Consider the following 23,629-nt stretch of genomic DNA (forward strand, 5'->3'; position numbering starts at 1 on the left):
GTCATGGAAATGGTTCCTTATTATATGAGAGACTGGGATTTTTTTCTGGTAGGGGAAACATCATACAAGTATATAAGAATATTCTTATATATAAGCATTCATTCGTCCCCCGGCCAGTATTTGTGACACATCAAAGCAAGTTCCAATTTATTGGCTCCCCATATATCCTTAATGGTCAATTCTGTATTGTAATTGAAGGGTTTTGTCGTTACTGGTTACCATTGGCTATATGTTGGCAATTATTTACTGAGTATTTGAATGTTTTGCATTTACCCTGCAAAACAGCAAAGTGATGATTTTTTTATAATGTTGTGACAATTTGTAAGATAATAGTCCCTAGTAATTCACTTAAACGCTAATCTAGCTATTGCTATGAAGGGATTTTTGCAGACATGATCAAATTCCCGAATTAACTGACTTTGAATAAGGAAGATTATTCTGGATTATCTGGTGGGCCTTACTCAGAAGGTATATAAAAGCAGGATTAAGGGCTGAAGCTGAGAGAGAAGAAACTCCAGCTGTGGACAATGGCCTCAGCCCTGCCCACGGAGTCCCTGCTCCTGAAATTCCCCTCCCGCTGGCACTTCATTGTTTGCACTTCCCTCCCTTCCCTTCCCTTCCAAGTCTCATGGATTTCAGACTCAGTTGGCCAACCCCCACAATGACACAGCAAATTCCTTCTAAAATGTCTTTTAATGTACATGTCTACCAATAGTTCTGCTTCTTTGGTTAAATCCTCAACAAATACAAAGATCTTAGGATCACACAATTATTTTTCTTTATAAAGGAATTATCTACATGAAAAAATTTGTGAATTAAAATTTTTTTCTTATTAGAGGACACAAATTTGTTAAGACTTAGAACCATTTGGGTGTAGTTCATTGTAGGGTTCAATCTTGAATACTGATATTTAAATAGTGATAATTTTAAAAAAGTTTAGTCTAATTCACATTTACACAGTACTTATTTTATAATTTTAAAAACTTGATGTCTTCCTCTATTACCATGTAATATGCACTCTTCTTGAATGTTTAAAATGTATAACTTTTGTGCTCTTTAACAGAGAAATATATTTCTTTTAAAACAACCAGAATTCACCTATCATGTTTCAAAAGTGTGTCCATTAAGTTCTCGAAGGAACACACTCTGGTACTTACAAGGAGAATCATTACTTTTCTTGGCCGAGTTTATCAAGTTACATTTCTGCATGTAATTAAAGGAAAATATCTTTCACAGTAACATATGAAACAAGTTTCCTTATCGAATTTCAGATCTAATCTAGTATTTAATTCTTGTCTCTTGAGAGAGGTCCATAAACCAATGTCCACAAATCCATTTGACTCAACAGATAAGAAATATAGTTGACTGGGTTCTGGAAATCTGACTTCTATCTTAGCTCTCCCACAAATAACTGTAATGATGGGAAATTCACTTAATCTTTCTGAGTCTATTTCTGTATTCACCAACTAACAAATATTCAACTCAGTGACCACTAGAAGCCAAGCAGTTGTTAGACACTAGATACAAAACAATACGGAAAAAGACAGCCTATGCCTCTGAATCATTTCCAAATGATCTTGAAAAAGCTGTTAAGTATCAAATATTTCCCAAATGAACACTGGTAAAGTAACTTTAAAAATCAGAAGCAGATTTGATATATTTATTCAGTGAGTGATTCAACTACAGAATGAAGCATTTTTAGCATTATGAAATCCAAAGTTTTAAAATCTTATTTCCTTGCAATTCTGTTTATTACAATTTTATAATCCTGAAGAGATTCTCTTATCTGAAGTTTTTCATGCATTCAGATATTTTGCATGATGTCTGATGTGATCAGCGATAAAGGTTGCAATAAAGTAGTAGCTGTGATCATAACCCTAGAAGACAAAACAGAGAGATGATGTTTATTTACCATTCAGAAAAGTCAGTAAAGGGACATTAAATATATCTTGCATGTCACTTAATTTGCTTGTAAATAATTAAACTATCACCATATGTGAACGGTTTCTAATCAAAGTAAAGCTTATTACACTTGTACTTCAATATTTTCACTGAAAAAAGAATAGCAAAAATGTAAAAAGAAAAAAAAAAGAAACATTCTGCATAGCCTAGTTTCTAAATGCTATTAATATATGCAAAGAAAAGAAATAACACATTAATTAAATGCACAGAGTAAACATGTGGTCCTATCAACAAGGACATAAAAGACTCAGAATTTAGAGAGTTTAGGAACACAGGCAAGAAGTTCCAAATCCCAAAGGAAACACACTACCACCGATAAGGAAATGCTAAGATACAAAATAAGCACATGTAAACAATACAGGGAAAGAACATGTGAACAGCCAAATGCCCTATCCTGGGAAGTTAAACAGGGCCATGATAAATCACATTAAGAATTTGACCTCCTGTGCAGTAAAAGCCTACTACAGCTGAGGAAAAAGGAATAATTAATTAAATGCTGACATCTCTCAGCAATAAACCAAATTGGGTAAAACGTCAGTAAACTTTTAAAAACTACCATGCTGCAGAGAGAAAATGTAATTGAGTTGAAACAGATTTCTATCTGGTTAAATAAAATCAGTGACAGGTGATCAGTGGCAAAAGGAGAAGCAACCCTCCTGAAGGTGTCCTCTGAGTACAAAGTAAGTACCTTTCAAGGGAAAAAGAAATTAAAAATAGGAATGGAAGAACTTAAAGGTGTTAAAAACCAGGTAATTTTTAGGACAGCCCTTACCCTGCCAGAGGCAATTAAAATATAAAAGAGAATAAACCAGGGAAGATAAGAGTCTAAGAAAGTTTAACCTGATCAAGCAAATGGTCTGATTGGAAGAAAAATGAATTTTTCTAAGCATTGAAGAAACAAAACTGGGCCTAATAAAAAATATCACCTGAATTTCAGGGAACAAGGTAAAATCCCTAAGGTTTTGATGAATCAGTAAACGTTCTCAATCTCTAACTTCCAGCCGTATGCAAAGCATATCTTGGGTAGACCAGTTAATAAAGAGTTCTACTTTAAAATCATCAAAGAAACTTAAAAGCCATCTGTTTTCTATTTTCAGTGGCCAAACTGCAGAAGTGAATCTGACAGGAATGCTGTCAAAATTAAGGCTGAGCCTTGGAATTATTTGGTTTCACATCACTCAATGATTAGACCAGTCCCAGTTAATTTAGAGCTGAAGGACAGTTTCTTACATAAAGAAAGGAGGAGACAAGCACTTGGCACCCATGTAACTCTTGTTAAGAGGTCAAATATGCCCATGATTTTTAGGCCACAAAACCTGTAAAGCATAGTACCAAGTGGTACCTGCCAGTTTTCTGATAAAAAAATGGACCCGATCGAAAATAGGTATGCGTGTATGCTTATTCATGTCTGACTCTTTGCGACCCCATAGACTGAGTCCACCAAGCTCCTCTGTCAATGAGGCTTTCCAGGCAAGAATACTGGAGCGGGTTGCCATTTCCTATTCCAGGGGATCTTCCCAACCCAGGGATTGACCCAGTGTCTTATGCGTCTACTTGCATTGGCAGGTGGATCCTTTACCACTGAGCCACCTGGGAAACCCTAACGATAAAGCAGATAGTAAGTCCCTCAGACCTGAGGTAGTCTGAAGTCAACCGAAGTTGGCTTCAAACTCTGCAAAGTTGCCTCTCTGGAGCCACTGCCGAGGTATGAACATTGTGCTGCTCATTCAGCTATAACAAACCTAAACGTGATCTGCTCCACACTGTGCAGTTCCCTCAAACTGCCCATGCTGGAAGGAAAGTGGACAGAAAACTGGGCCTGAGCTAAAAATTGTGACTGATGATTTCAATGCTTTCTCATCTTTAAATAAAAAAGGAAAAGGAATGCTTTGTCTTGACTCTTCACTAAGCACAGACAACTACGTTTTTCAGTTGCTTGGGATATAGGCATTTTAGAAATAAATAAATTGACTTATTTTTTCCCCTCAAGAATTTCATCAGTGTTCTAACCCTGCTGCTTATATAACAAACTCTAGAAATTTTTCAGTCTTTGTAGCAAGGCTGAAACTTCGCTGTTAGTGGTAACAACAAAATTTCCTGGCATAAACTCAAGGGACGCAGAAGAGGCAACCAACAGCACTACTGCCAAGAAGTTCAAGTCATTTGGGGAAAAACACGCTTTGTTCTATCACTTACAGCTAGAGTTAATAAAATTAAACACACTGTTATCTTTATAATAAAGTTTCTCAAGGTTGATCATTGATCTAAAACATGTAATTCTGATAATAAATGTTCAAATTAATCTATTAATAAAAAATTCTATTTTTAAATGATGGATAGTCACAAGAAAGAAAAAAGGAATGTTGGGGAGGATGTGGAGAAATTAGAACCCTTGTGCACTGCTGATGGGAATGTAAGGTGGTATAGCTGCTATGGAATATAGTATGAAGTATCCTCAAAAAATTAAAAACAGATCACCACATGATCCATAAATTCCACTCCTGGGTATAATAACCAAAATAAATAAAAGTAGAATCTTCAGGAAACATTTACACATCCCTGTTTATAGAAACATTATTCACAATAGCTAAGACTTGGAAGCAACCTACATTGTTCACTGACAGATGACTGAATAAGCAAAATCTGGTATATGTATAGGATGAAATATTATTCAGCCTTAAAAAGGAAGAAAATTCTGGCACATGATACAACATGGATGAACCTTAAGAGGACTATGCTAAGTGAAATCAGCTAGTCACAAAAAGACAAATACTGTATGAGCCCACTTATGGGAAATCCTCAGGGCAGTCACAGAGACAGGAAGTAAAATGGTGGCTGCTAAGGATTGGGGGCAGGGAGGGATGGGGGGTTAGTGCTTAATGGGAACAGAGTTGCAGTTTTACAAGATGAAAAGAATTGTGGACAGGAATGATGGTGAAAGCTGCAGGGCATTATGAATGTATTTAACACCACTGAAATTGCACTTAAAAAGAGTTAAGGTAGTAAATTTTATGTGGTATTGTGGTTATTTTACCACAATAAAAAAAAAAAAGCTGAAAAAAAGTAAAAAAAAAAAAAACCCAAACAGGTGGACAGGATAGGAATGGTCTCTCATCTGGTCATATAAGGATAAAATGAGTTAATGCTGTGAAAACAGTTTTGTAAGCTTACACATTGATCTACTACTACTACTAAGTCGCTTCAGTCGTGTCCGACTCTGTGGGACCCCATAGACGGCAGCCCACCAGGCTCCCCCATCCCTGGGATTCTCCAGGCAAGAACACTGGAGTGATCTAGGTAACACTTATCATTATAAGTTTTAGATCAATGTGCCTGGAATATTACCCATAAACATATTATCCATATGGCATATTACCCATAAACATGAATAAAAATCTTTTTAAAAAGCCTGGCCATGTATAATTTTCAGGGTTCATTTTTCATCCTGAAAGAAAAATTTTGTTTATATTATGTTCTGAAGTGTGTGATTATATAATTTTTTAAAAAATAAAGGCAGAATTTCTTTAATTATAACTATATTAGCATAGAGTTAGGTGAGTAGTGAATAGTCAAAAGTATTTTAGCCAAGGAAAAAGGAAAATCTGCAAACCAATCAAAATCCAGTAATAGTTCTCAAACAACGAGAAAGCAGCTCAACAGATAGGTTAGTATCTAACTCAATATATAGTGCATATGTGTGTGTCAGACAATACACAGCTTCCGAGGCTAAGATGTGTACCTAAAGAGAAGAGAAATTAAGGTGTAAGCTTGTCTTTTTATTTGACTGCAACAACAGCTGCATGTGTAAAGAAAGACACCCGATAATGTTGATGATTAAGTACCACCCAAGCATCAAACTTTGAGCTATTTACTGATCTTACAGTAGGACAGAAAATTGTAAATCCTTTTCACTGCCAAAAGCATTCCTATTTCTTTGTAATCTGGTCTTAGATATCATTGACTTAATAGGAAGGTTTTCACTTTGTCTTATTAGAAAATATCTTAACTAGAGGTACCTTTTCAAATTCTAAAATAAAATTTAAAAAATACTATGGAATCTTGTTTTTTTAATAATGAATTTAGAGCAAGGTAAGGTTTCCTGGTACTTGCCTCTTGCAATCTGAAAACAACAGGGATTTTCTTTTCTGTACAGGCAGCTATGAAGTTATCAGGCAGTAACTGTCCGTCGGAAAGGAACTCGTCCTCTTTCCCTTGATCAATTAGTATATCCAGCTGAGGACCTGGATAGGACTTCACAAGATAGGTAGCATCATAAGCCTATAAAAAGAGGAGAAATAATGAAAAGTAAATTCCCAAGCGCCAGAAAGATATTCTTCAGAATATCCTATACTAGAACCGAATAGAAATTTTAAGTCATTCAAGCTCTAAGGCTGATTAAGTTGGCTTGTCTGGTTTTTATTTATAAGGTCTTCAGAATGCTATTCTCATTACAGCCTCTTCCTTACTTTCAAGCAGTCCTAGACCAACAGCAAGGATTTTATATCTCAAGTATTCTTCATTGTGTAACCTTTTTTCTTCTAAATCATCAAGGTTATTAACCACTTCTCAACTTCAAAAACCCTGATATTTTTCCTTTGTAAATCCTTTCACAAATTGACTATTTCTTCTAACTATTTCAAATAAGCAGTCTATTTTTGTTTCTGCTTTTTGACTAATTCCAGACATAAATCTCTCTTTTGCTATCTGCTGAAAACCACCAAATATCTACCATCTCCAGGAACTTTCAGGAAGACTTGAATAATCTGAATCATGTTAACAACTCAAATTTAGTATCTGAGGAGCTGCCACTAGTTACAATTTTCTATTTTACCATCCATCTTTAAATGCTGATCACCCATGTATATTCACTAACCACACTGATGCATTGATCAAGACAAACAAAAGATTTTCCCTTCTAAAGTATCATGCTTTTTCAGACTTGCTTTCTTTAGTCTTAAAAGGAGAGTGAAAGGAAACATACAAAGTCCAACTAGTGTAAAGTTCTATGAGTTCATAATTCTGCATAGCCTCCTTCTTCCAAGAGTAAATTAAATGCTGGCCTAAACACCCCATAATTAAGACAGTAAAATCTACTGCCACTTGGAGAAAAACGATACACGTTCCTTTATAGGCTACCCCTCCCCTACTTCTCTCTATCAGTTGGTCTTTCACTCAAATCTTCTATTAGACCATAAGGCCCCTGTGGGCAGGAAAGGATCATCACCTTCTTGACAGAAGATTTCAAAACTCCACACAAACACTGCATATGGTGAAAACTCAAACTACTGATGCACAAGCATTGTCAATGCGTTGTTCTCCAAGTAACTAATAGTAACAATTTTTGGCATTCCTCCAACCTAATGAAAACCTAGGCCTAAGCAAAACAAAACTTTAATCTAGTGACTAAGAGATTAACTTTCCAATTCTGTTAGAATTTCAATGACCAAACTTAAGTAAAATAGGGGTCCATGTGTAAATGATTTTGAATAAACAGCAATGAGACAAAAAAGGTTTCCCCACCACCCCCCCAACTCAAGTATCTGCTACTTGCTAACAAGCGCATGGTGATGAGCTCATTTGCAAAATATTCAAATTCTTGGCAGGAGTTTTCAAATAGCCCATTTCTGCACAGTCTTGGAAAAAAGGGCCTGTTTATTTTCATCTAGAAGCATCTGCTCTTATGCTTTAAAAAGCAATCTCGCTGTTGTAAATAGACTCATAAATGTACATTACATACACAGTATCTATGTTTAAAGGCTGTTAAGCCTAGAATTAAAAATCTAAACCTGAGAGACACTAGATTTTGAAACAGATACACAAAATAAAAACCCAGGCCTCCTGGTTCTTACCATACAATCGAGCACATAGTTAAGAGATAAGTCTAAATTTAGTAATAGGGGCTATTTTTCATAATGTTAATTTAGAAAATAAACATATAAATTAATCATTAGCAGAAAAAAGATGTAGCCTCAGAATATCTGCCATAATTCAATACAATTTAAAAAAGATCCTTCATGGGTGGTGTTATTGGTATATGTATTCACTTTTGTTAATTAGTTTTAGCTCTGGATGTTTGGGCTTCCCTGGTGGCTCAGATGGTAAAGAATCTGCTTGCAATGCAAGGGACCCTGGATCCTTACTTGAATAAGTTAGGAATAGAATGTCTGTAGTGCAGCTTTTCAACAAATTTGAAAACTTATGAATGAGTTTAAGACAGCCATCCAGTACCTACCTCCCATTTACTTTGATCTGTTCCCAAATATCCGGTAAAGGCTTTTTTGCCCCAACGACAGAGCACTGGGTTGCAAAGTGGAGCAAATGCTGACACAGACTTAAGGCACAAAAATAAAATAAAATTTACAAACAAGTTATATTTTTGTAAGTTGACTATGCACAGATATTTGCAACTTGCTTAAAAACTCTGACTTGTCATGAAAGTCCCTGTGAACGAGTTTTCTTCTGCTATACTATGAGCTTAGATTATATGCCTCTCCAAGATCCATCATCCTTTGTGTTCTATTCAAAGAGCTAATAAAATATAATTGCTAAAGCAACCAAGCAGTACATTACATTTTCATTAAATAAGGCACAAATGAAGTTTATGATGAATTTCTACTCAGTTTTTCCACTTAAAACAATGGAAAATCAGAGTAAACTTTATGTGAGAATATTCTTGGTAAAAATATAGGTAAATGATAATATACTGCCATAATAACATTAGTCAAGACTAACTTTTAGAAAAAAAGAGCCTAGAAAACTATAGTTTGAATAGAAGCAATGAAAATTTCTTGATAATACCTCTGGCAGACCAATGAAAAAACACTGGGATACAAGGCCTATTCTTTTGAGTCTGCAGCATATATTGTATGGTCAATTTAATAGTCTTCCCCCACAATCTCTTGAAATTCCCAACACTAGAAAAGTTTAGTTCCAATACTAAACAACAGTATCTAATTTCAATCTCTGTAAGTTCCTAATATTATATTATTCAAGAGAAATATCTGTCACTAGAAGCTTAGGTAATCTTACTTTGTATTTTCCAGGATTCTTCAAAGCACAAATCAGAGCTCCATGGCCTCCCATAGAGTGGCCAAAAACAGACATCCTTTGGGGGTCCACTGGGAAATTGTCATTTACAAGTTGGGGAAGCTAGAGAGAATTTAATGGTGGGACAGAAGATATGAGATAAGGAAGTTTAGACTCTTTCAAAGTTGTATAAAAAAAATCAATACTTCCAAATCACAGTCTTAAAATGGTTTACACCGTAAAGATTTTTTAAAAATGCAGGATAGACAATGATTATATATCACTGGAGAATATATGATACATCACACTTAGAAAGCAAATTTAAGACGATAATGCAGAAAGAAACTTCAAAATGTTCTAAACTTTGATCCAATAATTTCACTTCCTGGAATCTATTCTACAGGAAAAGTTCTTATGGGTAGAAAAAGTTATACACAAAGATAATCAATGCAGTAATAAACATTATGGTAAAAAACATATGTAAAGATATAATAGCTCCATTAGAAAAAAGTAAATCATGGCATACGATGGAATACTATCCAATTCTTAAAATTATGTTACAAATAGATCAGAATATTATAAAATATTTGTTTTCTATAACTAAAAAAGAATAAGATAAAAATGTTTCACAATTATATGAAAACTACTCATAAAACAAAGTCTGGAATATACCAAAATATAGTTGTCTGGGGTGACAGAATTACACATGATTAAAATTTTATACTATTAGTTCTGAATTTTTATGATGTGGACATTGTTAAAATCATATAAAACTTAGAAAAATGCATAAACTGTACACAAATATTATTAATAGAAGCAATGCTTTACCACTTATCCTTTCTGATTATGATTAATCCCTGTGAATATGTCTGAATGAACCAACTACCAGAGAAATGCGAAGTGTTTTCATATACTATTTGCTTTGTATAACCTGGTCAATGTAAACAGGTATCAAAATAATTATTAAATTCCTTAAAATTGTACTTAAGTGAATTTAGAATACTCCTATTGTAGAAAATAGGAGTATTCTATTGAGAATAGGAGAATACTCCTATTGTAGAAAATAGGAGTATTCTCCTATTGAGAAAATAGGAGTATAGTACCAGTAAACTTGGGAATCTTTACAAAGGTTAATTAGTAAATATATACTAAATAGGCTTCCCAGGTGGCACTGGTGGCTAACACAGGAGACGCAAGAGATGTGGGTTCAATCCCTGGGTCGGGAAGATCCCCTGGAGTAGGAAATGGCAACCTACTCCTATATTCTTGCCTGGAAAATTCCATTGACTAAGCAGCCTGGTGGGCCAGTCCACGGGCCGCATAGAGTCGGACATCATATCACATATACCAAACAGATTCAACAATACCATACCTTAGTTTAAAAGACTAGAAGGACCTTGTGTCCAAAATCAAACTTTCACAGTCATCGATTAATAATTACAATGTAAATTAAGTTACCTCCTTCGTTACGTAAGAGTACATTCTATAGTTAGTTTTCCAAAGATCTTCAGTAGCATCGACATAAAACCCAGCGCCAGTGCCGAAGTCCCAGCTGTCCTCTTCTCCTTTAATATTGCAGCCACCTAATTAAAGAAAAGTCTCATGGTTTCATCTTCTCTGTTAGTAATGGCCCCCGTTTAATAATACACTTTAAAATGAACCTGAATATTCAGTTGCATCAGAGCTGTTCACTGGACACTGTGAGCTCTCTGGCCTTTTGGCGCACATACGTCCTTGCCCTCGAGTGCGGTCCTATGACTAGTTCCAGACAATGAGGTAGGAAAAGGAGGACATGGTCCTCCAGGCTGGGGTATTCACTGTCTTTCTTTGTTGATGTTAGAAGATCTTAAGTGTTCTGAACATATTCTCACTCTGTTTTACCTGTCAAAGGGTTTCGACCTTCTTTTTATCCTTCGTAAATGTGTTGAAATTTCTTCTCTGATGACCCTCCTCACTACCCCAACACTTCTTTGTTCTCTGTACCACTGTGATCTCAGAAGAGAATGGGGACAAACACTTGTGCTCAATTCGCTATCTTGAGCTGACAGTGAAAATGTCTTCTTATATACTCTGGAATCATTCCATCCTGTTTCTCCTATTTATCCATCCCGCCAGTGGAATTTTCTTACATTCCTTTTTAATTAATTAGGTTTTATTTTATATACTTGCATGCAGTTTAAAGTCAACCACTGGGATTTCGAATAAAATCATCAGTTCAGTTCAGTTGCTCAGTAGTGTCCGACTCTTTGCGACCCCATGAATCGCAGTGTGCCAGGCCTCCCTGTCCATCACCATCTCCCGGAGTTCACCCAAACTCACGTCCATTGAGTTGGTGACGCCATCCAGCCATCTCATCCTCTGTCGTCCCCTTTTCCTCCTGCCCCCAATCCCTCCCAGCATCAGAGTCTTTTCCAATGAGTCAACTCTTCACATGAGGTGGCCAAAGTACTGCAGTTTCAGCTTTAGCATCATTCCTTCCAAAGAAATCCCAGGGCTGATCTCCTTTAGAATGGACTGGTTGGATCTCCTTGCAGTCCAACGGACTCTCAAGAGTCTTCTCCAACACTTCAACACTTCTCCAACAGTTCAAAAGCATCAATTCTTCGGTGCTCAGCTTTCTTCACAGTCCAACTCTCACATCCATACATGACCACTGGAAAAACCATAGCCTTGACTAGACGGACCTTTGTTGGCAAAGTAAAGTCAACCACTGAGATTTCGAATAAAATCATAGTGATACGTAATTGGATGGAAATGACCTCTTTGTAAGAGTCTCTGCTCATCCAGGAACATGGCACTTTCCCACTAATGATCATTAAGAATTTTTTATGGTTTTTACTTAAAAATAAACCTTATTTTAAAAGTTTATTCTGGAGACATTTTATATTTTTGATGCCCTTCTGAATTAAACATTTTATTACATTTCCCGTGAGACATGTTTTACTTGTTGTATCATAGGGACTGTGAAAGGAAATGCACTGCTTCCCAAGGCCGGTCATTCAACTTCCAGATAGTTTTAGCTTCCATTTAAATTCCATTTCCTGACCCTTCCAGGGTCACAAAACAAGTTTCAACTATCTGATGGATTGAATTCTCAAATACCTGATATTTTCATTTCTCTAACGTATACATTATAATCACTTGTATTAAAACTAATATTTGTTTAGCTGCATGACTGCTTGATGACTAACAGAAATAAGAAAATTACTACATGACAAGACAGGCTACCCAAGGAACAAAAAATTATTTCCTCTGCATTGTAAGTTATTTTGGTACTAGTGCCAAGATGATAAAGATTAATTGAGTTGCTCAGTCTCTGTTTTAAAGTGTCAATCTATAAAATGGGAGTAGCAAAACTGTTAGTAAAATTCAGTGAGGAAAATATATAGTATGGTATTTTAGAGTCATGATGTTGCCTGAAAGATTAGTAAATAGCAAAAATACAAAATAAATTGTGTACATGTTACTCTGCTTGTAACTTAGTCTTCAAGATTTATACTTTTACAAAGGATCTCTGGAATAAGAACACTTACGAGGGCTGGTATCTGGGGCAATGACGACAAGGCCGTGTTCCGAAGCAGCTTGATGGTAACCAGATTTTGATATAAAATTTTGTTCTGTGCAAGTTAAACCTAAAGATCAAAAATATTGTTATCTCATGATATACTGTAAACGGCTTATAAGCTTTATTTAACAACACAAGAAAATAAGCTCAGTTCAGTTCAGTCGCTCAGTCATGTCCGACTCTTTGCGACCCCATGAACCGCAGCGCGCCAGGCCTCCCTGTCCATCACCAACTCCCGGAGTCCACCCAAACCCATGTCCATCAAGTTAGTGATGCCATCCAACCATCTCATCCTCTGTCATCCCCTTCTCTTGCCCTCAATCTTTCCCAGCATCAGGGTCTTTTCCAATGAGTCAGCTCTTTGCATCAGGTGGCCAAAGTATTGGAGTTTCAGCTTCAACATCAGTCCTTCCAATGAACACCCAGGACTGATCTCCTTACTTACTATTAAAAAGGTTTTTTTTTGTTTTTTTTTTTTTTTAAAGAAATCATGCTGAAAAAGACACTAAAGTTTCTCTTCTCATAAAATTTGTAACAGTATCAATCTAAGAATTGTCTTAGGTTAAATGATCCTTTAGCTGCCTTTTCAAAGTCATGGACTACAATTTCAATTACAGAAATCCTCTGGACTAGATGTGTTTGGGAATTCAGAATTTTTCAAACTGTAGAATGGCAATATGGTGCATAAACCAAATGCTATGACAATCCCAATGGCGTGTTATCAAGTATGTTAATACTATTCCTGCATCAAAGCATAAATGTTCACAGTGAGATAATATTATGGTCATCATAATACTAAGATATTTTTATATACAAGTAGTTCTCAGCAATAAAATTTAGACTAATCATCTTTGAATTTCTCAGTGTACTAAGAAGAGAACTGCTACTGCTGCTAAGTCGCTTCAGTCGTGTCTGACTCTGTGTGACCCCCATAGATGGCAGCCCAGCAGGCTCCCCCATCCCTGGGATTCTCCAGGCAAGAACACTGGAGTGGGTTGCCATTTCCTTCTCCAATGCAGGAAAGTGAAAAGTGAAAGTGAAGCTGAGTTAAAATTATGTAGGTACTTAATTTTTACCTTTTAAAATGAAACATAGTTCTCAAAGACTGATAATTTGGTGAGAAAACATACATTAAGGGAGGATTTAGTAAATCAAAGTCATAAGAAGCAATTTTAAAGAAACAACAATACAACTCTATGACATAATTTGGTTTTCTATGAGTCTCTTAAAATGTTTGCTTCTAAAGATGAAGTGCCAGGATCTTGTGAAAGAGCTCTCACAATCCACTGGATAGTCTGATATTCACCAGTGTTTAAGAAGAAGTCTTCTGGGATGTTCCAGACTGTTGCCAGAGAAGATCCGGGTCCAATTCAAACATTCTAGAGAATGCTGTAAGAAGTTACTTGTCTGTGGTTTCTAATTACCATATCACAGGTATCCTGCTTTTACCTAACATTGTTCTATTTGAGTGGTAAAGACTCTAAGAAATGTTTGGTTTAGGCACAAACTAAATAAGTTTTCTAAGCTTTTGCCAATGAGTCTAGAACTTTATATTTTCTGCTAAATTATGTGGTCTAACTGAAAAAGAAGTAGATTTCCCTGGTTGGCTCAGTGGTAAAGAATCAACCTGCCAATGCAGGAGACACAGGTTTGATCCCTAGGTCGAGAAGATCCTCTGGAAAAGGAAATGGCAATCCACTCCAGAATTCTTGCCCAGAGATCCCATGGACAGAGGAGCCTGGAGGGCTACAGTCTATGGGGTCGCAAAAGAGTCCAACATGACTTAGCAATTACACAATAACAACACAGACATGAAAAAGAAGTAATAAAAGAAATGTAATTCAGTAGGTTTGAAACTGTTCTCAGGATAAAGTAAGAGCAGACTATAGGCTCCTAAAGTTTTTTATAGATGGTTAAGAAAACACACCAAAAAGTCAAGATGGAAGAGTAAGATAAGCCAGGAAAAAAGAAAAAGAAACCCCTTTACAAAACTCAAATGCATAACACTTACCAGACAGCCAATATAGCACAGGGCATTTTCCAGTTTCTGCCTTTGGTGGTAAATAGACAGCAAATTTCATTTTGCACTTCAGTTCAACACTATAATTTTAACAGACATCAAAAAAAAAATTGCCCCTCATTAGTCACAAAGAAATGTAAAACAAGTGATTTAACGTCCAGAATAAGTGATCTCATCAACATTTTAGGGTATAGCCCCTAGCCCTTGAAGAAAGAACAGGGCCAATTTAGCATACTAATCAACCTGAGCTTATGCTGTACATGGTACACAGTCATCTGGAGAAGAATGAATTAAAAGAATAAATGTAATACCCTCAATATAGCACGAAAATTTTTAAAAGAAAAATTGTTTCTAAAGAAATGTATGAAATAACAAATCTAAAGATCTTAAACTACATGTTTGCTCACAGACACTGAAATGGACCACATCCTTAATTCTCTTTTTGTATAAATATGAAATTTATATGTAATTTACAAGTAAATATCTTATTACTATCACCAATGTCAAAACTAGGTAAGATAAATTTGATAAAAACCACAGGTTTTCTATGTGAACAGTTATTCATGCAACCGTGATCTTTCATGGGCTTATTTAAAGATTTAAGTAGGTGGAAGCAGAGAGAGATCTAAAATTGTATCCTCTTTGTACTTACCTGTCATGTTCAAAAACTTTCTGCAGTCCACCAAAGCACTTGCTGCTGGAAACCTGTTTCAGGGCCATTCTTCCCCTACTAGTGAAGAGGGACCTCATCAATCTCCAGAGAATTAGCTCTTAAAAAATTTGCAACAGAACTGCTTTCAGATAAAGTATCTAAACATATGGCTGTCTGCCACCTCGAATTTTTTTCACATGCTAATTTTCTGATAAATAGTATTATGAAAGTGACTAAGTTTATTAGGTACACTTAGAGTTGTTATATTCACTTTAGAAAACTTAAGTACTCTGGTATGTCATTACTTATTAACAAGCTTCATGGTGTGTATGTCTGTGGACTGCCCCAAGTTCCTTTAAGAAAGCGAGAGAATACAAATAAGTTATTAACTGATTACTTTAGCTAAGAAGATTAAACATTGTTAATAGTTTGCTGTCAACTGTAACAAAAGAGTCACTGGTATGACTGATTATGGCTGGTAAGAAAATGGGAGGAAAATGATGTAACAGTAATGGTTTTGATAATAGTAAGAAAGAACATGTATTCAACACTTACAGCACAGGCACTTTCCTATACATTAAACCAGGTCAAATTACTCATCCTAGCGGAGTATTTCAGAGAAAGTGCTGTACAACTTTCAGATCAACATTTCACCTTTTAAAACAAACCAGCAAGTAAAACATACGGCTGTCCTAAGTGAATTAAAAGTGAAAGTAAAATCGCTCAGTCGTGTCCGACTCTTTGCGACCCCATGGACTGTAGCCTACCAGTCTCCTCAGTCTATGGAATTTGACAGAAAAAATTTTTGAAGTTTGGTTAATTCTTTTCTCTCCAAAACATCTTAAAGTTTTCATGAATAATTTTAAACTTAAATGTTAAAATACCACACATTATTAATTTTTAATAATAATACCAATAAAAACCCCCACAAAAAACTGGAAGACCATCTTTTATGTATGGTTAAGCACCCATTGAGCAAAGAAAAACCAGACTGATTCTGATTTGTATTTCTCAAGGAAGGATTCCCTTTCTCTCCTTATTATAAATCAGTAAATCATACACACTAAATATAAAAATCCTCGGACCCCAGGAACCGGTATTACCACTCTGGTGGTCTCTCCGTGAAAGGCTCTACTGCGTGCTAGTCCAGCTGTGGTGCTACAGTTACTCTAAAAAGACATGTAAAAATAATCTTGGAAAGCTTATTTGGGAAATGTCTTTGCAAAAGATTAGTTTCAACCTTACCTTTAGGTAATCTCCTCGATAAATCCAAACACTGAGCTTCACGCTGGAAATCTGGGGTGTGACCCAGAGAGTCTGACCTCAGAGCCCCTCTGCTGCTCTGCTTTCCTGCCTCACCAGAGGGTTTCTAAATACTCTTAAAAAAAACTTTTTTTTTCCCCCAGAAAAGATTGACAATTTGATAGCATTAGGGTATTACAATTACACACAGAGGAATTACCTTCTATTCAAAGGTTTATGCTTTTAATCTTCAAAAGGCCAATTTTAGAAAAAAATGATGTTATTAGTTACTGAATATTAACCAGCCATTCTTGTTCACTACTCTATCTTAAACAATGAATTAAGAGACAGAAATACACTTTTAAAATATATGCACATGAGATCAAAGAATAAAATTTACCTGGTGGAATTATTCTGCAAGGAATTTCTATTTTTTAGACCTAGCAGGGACTATATCTGCTTTCCCAAAACATGGTACACCGAGCATATATCTAGTACATGAAAGATATCTAAAAATTATTTGTTGAATTAATGAATACATTTTTAAACTTCTAGCTACCAATTATGTGAACGTTTTTAAAATTAACTTAATCTTTACCTCTATTGTTTTTATACTTTGCTATTCACCTATTTTAGTAACTCATCACTGGTCTATTTCTTCTACTCTTTGAATGCTTTTAATTAAAATTCAAAATCAAGTACTTTCCATTTGGGCAAAGAAGACAAAGTGAAAATACTGTTTTTTAAATTGGTAGAATGAATTTTTTTTAAAACCTTTTAAAGTTCTTTTTCCCCCTAACCACCCATTTTAGAAACTGTCTTCAATTATGAATTAAGAAAAAAGGCTCAATAAAAAAATCAAGACATAAGCTAAGAACTAGATATGATATACTTCAATATATGATATACTAGGCGATTACACTTTTCACTAAAATTTTCCTAAGCTAAACACAGCATATTTTAAGCCAAGTTACTAGATTTATATTCAAGTTCAAAAGTAATGTATCAAAAATAAAGTTTAATGTACCTGTCCAATTACTACTTGCTTTTTGGTCTGTACCAAAGGGTAGATGATCCTGAAAAAAAGACCAAATGATGTATAAATGGGACATACTTTTTACAACAAAGGTAACAGTTCCACTATACATTCTCAGTAGAGTTATCTTCCTTTCTTAAGGTAGATGACCATCCACCCTGGGTGTGGCAGAATGGGAAGGCCAGCTGACAGAACAGCATCGTCGCTTTACCTAGGCCCATAGTCTAAGTAACCTTAATATCTACTTTGCCACAAGGCCTCGTGTTTGGTTAAAAACTTTTCCTGGAATAAGATTCCAATGAAGAAAGGTTTTTTTATTTTCTTTCTTTTTTCTTTTTAAATAAACAGAAAAAAAGTTTTAAATCGTAATTTGAAAGTATGAGATATGATCAACTGCTGAGAGTGATGAAAACAGGAATGGAGACTAGAAAAGCAGAGGAAGATAAGAGGAAGCCTAAATCCACCTGAGTTGCAGGTCAAACTTGTCATGCAGGGAGGATAAAGCAGCGAAGAGATGAGAACTTAAGGACACTGGGCTGACTGGCTAGAAAACATGACCTGGTGAGAAAACTGACTAGGCTTATGAAAGATGGTGAAGTGAGGGCAACACAGGAACAACAGAAATGTGTGCAGCGATGCACACGAAGCGACATTTGTCTGACAGACGCTTCACTTCAGTTCTAGGAAGAGATCTTGGGGAGAAATGAAATTACAGAGTGCGACAGAATAATAAAAACACCCCTCTCTGAAACCTCAAAACAAAAACCAACCCCCCTCCCCCCCAAAAAAAAAACCCACAGTGCCAATCTTCTTAGAAAGTCAATGAAATGTACCTCAATAATCTTCAGAGAAAAAGGTTCTCTCACTGCATGGTATCAACACATGGAACGCCGATTAGGTAAACACTATTAAAGAGAAAGGTGTCTTTATTCACAAAGCATGTACTCCTCCAAAAGGCCAAACTGTCAGATTTTACTTTTGTTCCCTTTACTCATTGAGGCTAAATGTTATCTATCTCCAGAAATCTGTATTCTTTGTATTTTACCCATTCTTTCATTCTTCTCCTGAGCATCAAAAGTTTTCTACCTATCTCTACCTGGATTTCCATTCCCATTCTCTCATGGACTTTGATCCATTTCTCTGGCTGCAATGTGTCCCCACCCCACTGGCTCTAAATGATCTGCACAGGTCTCCCCAACATCACCCAATTATGGCACTGCTCTCCAGCACTTCTTCGTAAAAATTCTTTTCCTCAACGAAATTACAGGATCTGAGCTCTCTTCCATTCTTTGTTTCTCCTCCCATCTTCCTTTCCTTTTTTGTTTACATTCTTTCCTTAACTCCCATCCCCAAAGTTTCAACTATTTTTTGTGTGAAAGAATATAAATCTGCCTCTCTCCACTCAATCGTTCTCAAACACTGGTGCCAGAATTTAAATTTCCTGTTGAACCCATCTCACCTGATGTGCCTCTGGCTAGCAAAACTCAACACAGCTGAAGTTAAGTTCAATCTCCTACCTTCAAATCACGTTTTTCTATTCCTCTTTCTGCTCTCTTTTCATCTATGCCCATCTTACCCAATTCTGTTTGTAATGTCTTAACGTAATCCCCTCTTTGAATTCCCATTACTACCATCCTAATTATATACAAGAAATTAAAACTTAGCTTCCTACTCTGTTTTCTTCTTTTATGTCTCACTAAAACTGATCCTGAGTAGAGGCCTAGGGCTTTAATCCATTTACCTTACTGCTCAGTGGAGCCCTACACAAGTCACAGTCAGGTCTAACATGGTCTACTTGGAATCACTCATCATTTAAATGTATTTTTAATTTTATTTTAAAACTGTGATAAAAACATAAAGTCTTCTGTCTTAACCATTTTTAAGTGCATAGTTCAATAGTGTTAAGTTGTATAGTGTTAAGTATAGTCTGTCCATTTGAAAACATGGTTAGCTTGCTCACATTAACTAGCAGATGACAAATGCTGGCCCACAGCCAGGATCCTGCTACAGGTGTAGAGAGTTAATCCCACCCAACTATCAGGCCAGTAGCTGAAAACCAGTATGTCACTGAAGTAGAAGACATTGGCATTAACTATACGATTTTTTTCAAGTTTGATTCAATTAAAAGTTCACAAAATTCAGACTATGAACTGACAAAAAGAGCAGGATGAATAAAACGCCATATATACTTCGGTCATATTATTAACTGTGTACTAATCATAATCTCTTTTCCTTCATAAAAATTCACATGGCTTGCCCACAGAATTTTTAATCCACCCTGGGGGAAAAAAGAGCATTCATGAACTCCAGACAACTTAAATTGTCTTCAATGGTCCCACACTATTTTTCTGGGCTTGTTTATTTTAGTCAAGTTCAATCAGTCTAGTATAGTCTGGATGTTTCTACTGGGGGCCATGGTACAGTGATTTTAAAGCAGGTTGTGGAGCCAGACGCTCCAGGTTCAAATTCTGGCTTCTCTAGGTACCACTTCCTGGTAGTATTCTGGCCGTGGTAGTGTCTGGGGGCAAACTTTCTATGCCTCATTTCCCCATCTATAAAATGGGGATATTAATAGGACCAATGCGATAGGGTTGTTAATTCATGCACTTACAACGCTGCTGGCTATGATTACTCACACTATTATTTCTGCAACCTCCAATGCCCTCCAAGGTCCGTGCAAATGTCGTCCCCCTGACCACCCCATTAGAGATGACCTCCACGCTCCGAGACAATTCTGACAGCGCATTTACAACACGATCGGACTTCCCAAGAGCTTGCAACTGCGTGCAGAGAAGCGGGTTCCCCCTCCCGTGGGGACTGCGAACGTCTAGGGTCTGCTTCCTCCATGAGTGGGGTGCACATCAATTTCACACAGAAACAGCTACGGAAACGCAGTGGGCCCTTGAGAAACAAGCAGCTGCTCAAAGAAAGAGACTGCAGGCCCGAGCGCCCGGAGTTACAATTCTTGGGGGCTTAGTGGGGAACAGGGGTTTGGGACAAGGCGCCGAGCCTGGGTACAAAGTCCTCCGGCCAGCGCCCCTCCCTCGGCTTCCAGCTCCGGCTCTCTGCGGCCAAGCCCACGGGCCGCGTTCTCCGCGATCGCACACACGCGACCCGCCGCAAGGGCTCAGGAGAGTCCGTCCCCACCGGAACCCCCAGTATCACCCGTGCAACACGAGACCCCGGCGGCCCGAGGACAACCAGGCCTCTGCCCAAAACCAGGCTCACCTACGGTGGCGGCGGGAAAAGCAGCTGCACCTGAAGGGATGTGCCCGGCCTAAATATGGCCGCGGGAGCCACCGCCTCGGCCCAGCCCCCTCCGGGCCCCCCCACCCTGGGGTCCTGTTTCCGGAGTCTCTTTTCAGCCCCGCCCTCCCTTTGGCCCCGCCCTAAAGCCTCGCCCCTGTCCCCGCCCCTTCCCTCAGACTTGCCCCTCCCACAGCGCTTGTGAGCCGCTTTTCCCTTTCCAGGACTTGCCAGATGGGCGCTAGTGGGAAAGAACCGGCCTGCCTATGCAGGAGACGTAAGAGACGAGGGTTCGATCCCTGGGTCAGGAAGAGCCAGTGGAGGAGGGCGTGGCAACCCACTCCAGTATGCTTGCCTGGAGAATCACATGGACAGAGGAGCCTGGCTGGCTCCATACAGTCCATGGGTTCGTAAAGAATCAGACACGACTGAAGCAACTTAGCCCGCAGCCCCCTGTCGTAAGATAAGACGCCCCCCACGTCAAGGACAGGCCTTTCCCCCTATCCCCACCCTCCCCGACTCCCTCCCTCCAGACTCGTCCCGGAGGACGCAGGATAATGCCCAGGCTTGAGTGAACCTGAACTCTGGCCCCCACTTAACTCGTGTAAAATGTTTTCATGTGATCTTTTGAAGTTTTTTTAGAAACCAGGAGATAACTTCAAGTCCATAGCCCCCCACCATCCCCATCTTTCCAGTTCACCTACTTGGTTGCTGGAGTGAAATCGGAGCCATTTAAAAAATCTGTGCTGGAAACATAGAAGGAGCTTCGCCAGTGTCCTGTTTTCTCCCTTCTCTCAATGTTAGATGAATTGAGCAACAAAAGTTGCTGGTTGCTGACTTAACAACAAATACTTGCTTGACCTTCTCTTTCTGTTGCTTGTTTGTTTTAACCAAATTGATCATTAGTGTACTTTGCCCATTGAAGAAATTAAATATGATTACATAAAAAGCTTAAAAAAAGTTTTTTTAGCCAATAGTTAGACTGAGAAATTTTAATGACATCTTCTAAAAGACAAGGCTGGCTTTTGGGGCATGCAACATGCCCAGTGGAACAGGACGTCAAAAGGGACCTGCGCTTAGTATAATTGATTGCTATGCCACATTGTTAATGAGTTTTGAAAGGGCCCCCGTATTTCCGTTTTACACTAGGCACTCAGTGCAAATGATGTCTGAAAGCAGTGGTAGGTGAACTGTTGCTCACGAAAGAGTGGTAATTGGAACTGTTGTTATAAGTATAGATGCCACACAGGAGATTACCCGTCAGCAATTTTCCAGTGGCTCAGGCCCGTTTGGCCATAGTCAGCTGTGGATTGAACTAATCTGAGGAGCTGTGGATCCAGTGGAATTCAGGCTGAAGATAGTATTTATTTAATCAAAATGATGTTTATATTCTGAGAAACCATTGAAATGAAAATTTCAGTTTACTTTCTACTATTTTTTAATATAAATTACTGAAAAGGGAATTTTCTTCAAACTGAGTTTCACAACTAAAATAGAATACCCAAACTTGCAAGTTATTTAAAATTGATAGGAAATATTTGGGGAGAGTTAAGGGTATTTATTTGATAAATTGATTGCTGTGGGGTGCAGACTAGCCTAAGAACTGTGACATGAAGTCTTCTATTGAAAGGTTCTTGGGTTGATACAGTGTGATGATAACCACAAGTGAAATTTGAAATACCTTTTACTCAACATGAATACAGCTATAATTTATAGCTTCAATAAATTTGTTTCTTCTTTAATACTATATATATATAATTTTATAATATGTAATTTGAAGAGATATATGTATGGACCCACCACATTCATTGCGGCATTATTTAGAATAGCCAAGACATTGAAGCATCCTAAGCATCCATTGATGGATGAATGGATGAAAAAGATGTGAGATTTTTATGTATATACGCACAATGGAATGTTATTCAGTCTTAAAAAAGAGGAAAATATCAGTTGGTACAAGGTAAATGAACCCGAGGGCATTATGCTAAATGAATATATCAGACAGAGAAAGACAAATAGTGAATGATTTCATTTATATGTCAGATCTTAAAAAAAAAAACAAAAACAAACCAAGAGCTCCTGGATATTAAAAACAGATTGATGGTTGCCAGAGGTGGTGGAGGGGAGCAGGGAGGGTGCAGGTTCGGGGATGGAGGGTTGGGGATGAGCAAAAGCATCCAGATTCCTAGACTTTCCAGACTTCCAGTTATGGAAAATGAGTCCTGGAAGGCAGTTCAAATGACAGAATAGAAAAAGCTTCAACTCACTTCCTCCGAGGGACACACTTAGTCTACAGCTACTGAGGGTACAGTTCACTCTGAAAATGACCTGAAAATTATCTGAGCAACTCCTTCACATCAGCACATGTCCAGGCAGGTAGGAAAGGCTGAGACAGAGTCTCGCCCTAAATCCCACTCGTGCGTGGCAGCCCACAATCTGGAGGGACCTCGCAAAACCTGACCTTACAGAATCTGAGTTTCTGTGTGGGAGAGAGTGTTCATCTCCTGCTTTAGGCACTCCAACCTTTAAGACCTGCATCTAAGAAATGAGCCCCCCTGAATCGTCTGGCTTTGAAAACCACGAGACCCAAAAGGCTGTGCGAGCTGAGAAGCAGCCTCCAAAGGGCGGGCATGTTTGGGCTAAACTGCTCCAGGGCTCAGGGCAGAAGCACCCGGTGGTTGAAAAGTTTTCAGACTTTATGTGAAAGAGATTTATTTGCTAATCTTAAAATATCGCAGGTTGGCTTGGGGGTAGTGGGGAGGGCAAGGCCTGTCGAGATGCTCTCCTGGGAAGGGGTGCTGGCAGGGGCCATTTGCATGCTGTTCCTCTGTCTTACTAAAGCTGGTGGGTGCCATTTTTATTTTTAACTTTGGACTTCTT

The 23,629-nt window shown here is 37.7% G+C and overlaps 1 protein-coding gene across 5 annotated transcripts; it reads right to left on the reverse strand.

Moving 5' to 3' along the window:
• Positions 1-674: 674 nt before the first annotated feature.
• Positions 675-21,552, reverse strand: ESD (esterase D). Of its 5 annotated transcripts, none has more exons than XM_027557230.1 (11): positions 21,454-21,552; positions 18,337-18,408; positions 17,495-17,543; positions 15,226-15,343; positions 14,565-14,653; positions 12,522-12,620; positions 10,447-10,571; positions 8,992-9,111; positions 8,195-8,293; positions 6,073-6,240; positions 675-1,877 (listed from the first exon to the last, which is right to left on the reverse strand). In XM_027557230.1, the coding sequence occupies exons 4-11, from the start codon at positions 15,321-15,323 to the stop codon at positions 1,797-1,799; spliced, it is 879 nt and encodes a 292-aa protein (XP_027413031.1). In that variant the 5' UTR covers positions 15,324-15,343; positions 17,495-17,543; positions 18,337-18,408; positions 21,454-21,552; the 3' UTR covers positions 675-1,796. The 5 variants fall into 5 exon arrangements, with proteins under 5 accessions (XP_027413031.1, XP_027413033.1, XP_027413034.1 ...); XM_027557232.1 differs by lacking the exon at positions 21,454-21,552 and adding an exon at positions 20,732-20,868 and having other exon boundaries at positions 15,226-15,303; XM_027557233.1 differs by lacking the exon at positions 21,454-21,552 and adding an exon at positions 20,732-20,839 and having other exon boundaries at positions 15,226-15,300.
• Between the last annotated feature and the right edge of the window lie 2,077 nt (positions 21,553-23,629).

Source organism: Bos indicus x Bos taurus, chromosome 12 (genome assembly GCF_003369695.1).
Source record: "Bos indicus x Bos taurus breed Angus x Brahman F1 hybrid chromosome 12, Bos_hybrid_MaternalHap_v2.0, whole genome shotgun sequence".
Lineage (NCBI taxonomy): Eukaryota > Metazoa > Chordata > Mammalia > Artiodactyla > Bovidae > Bos > Bos indicus x Bos taurus.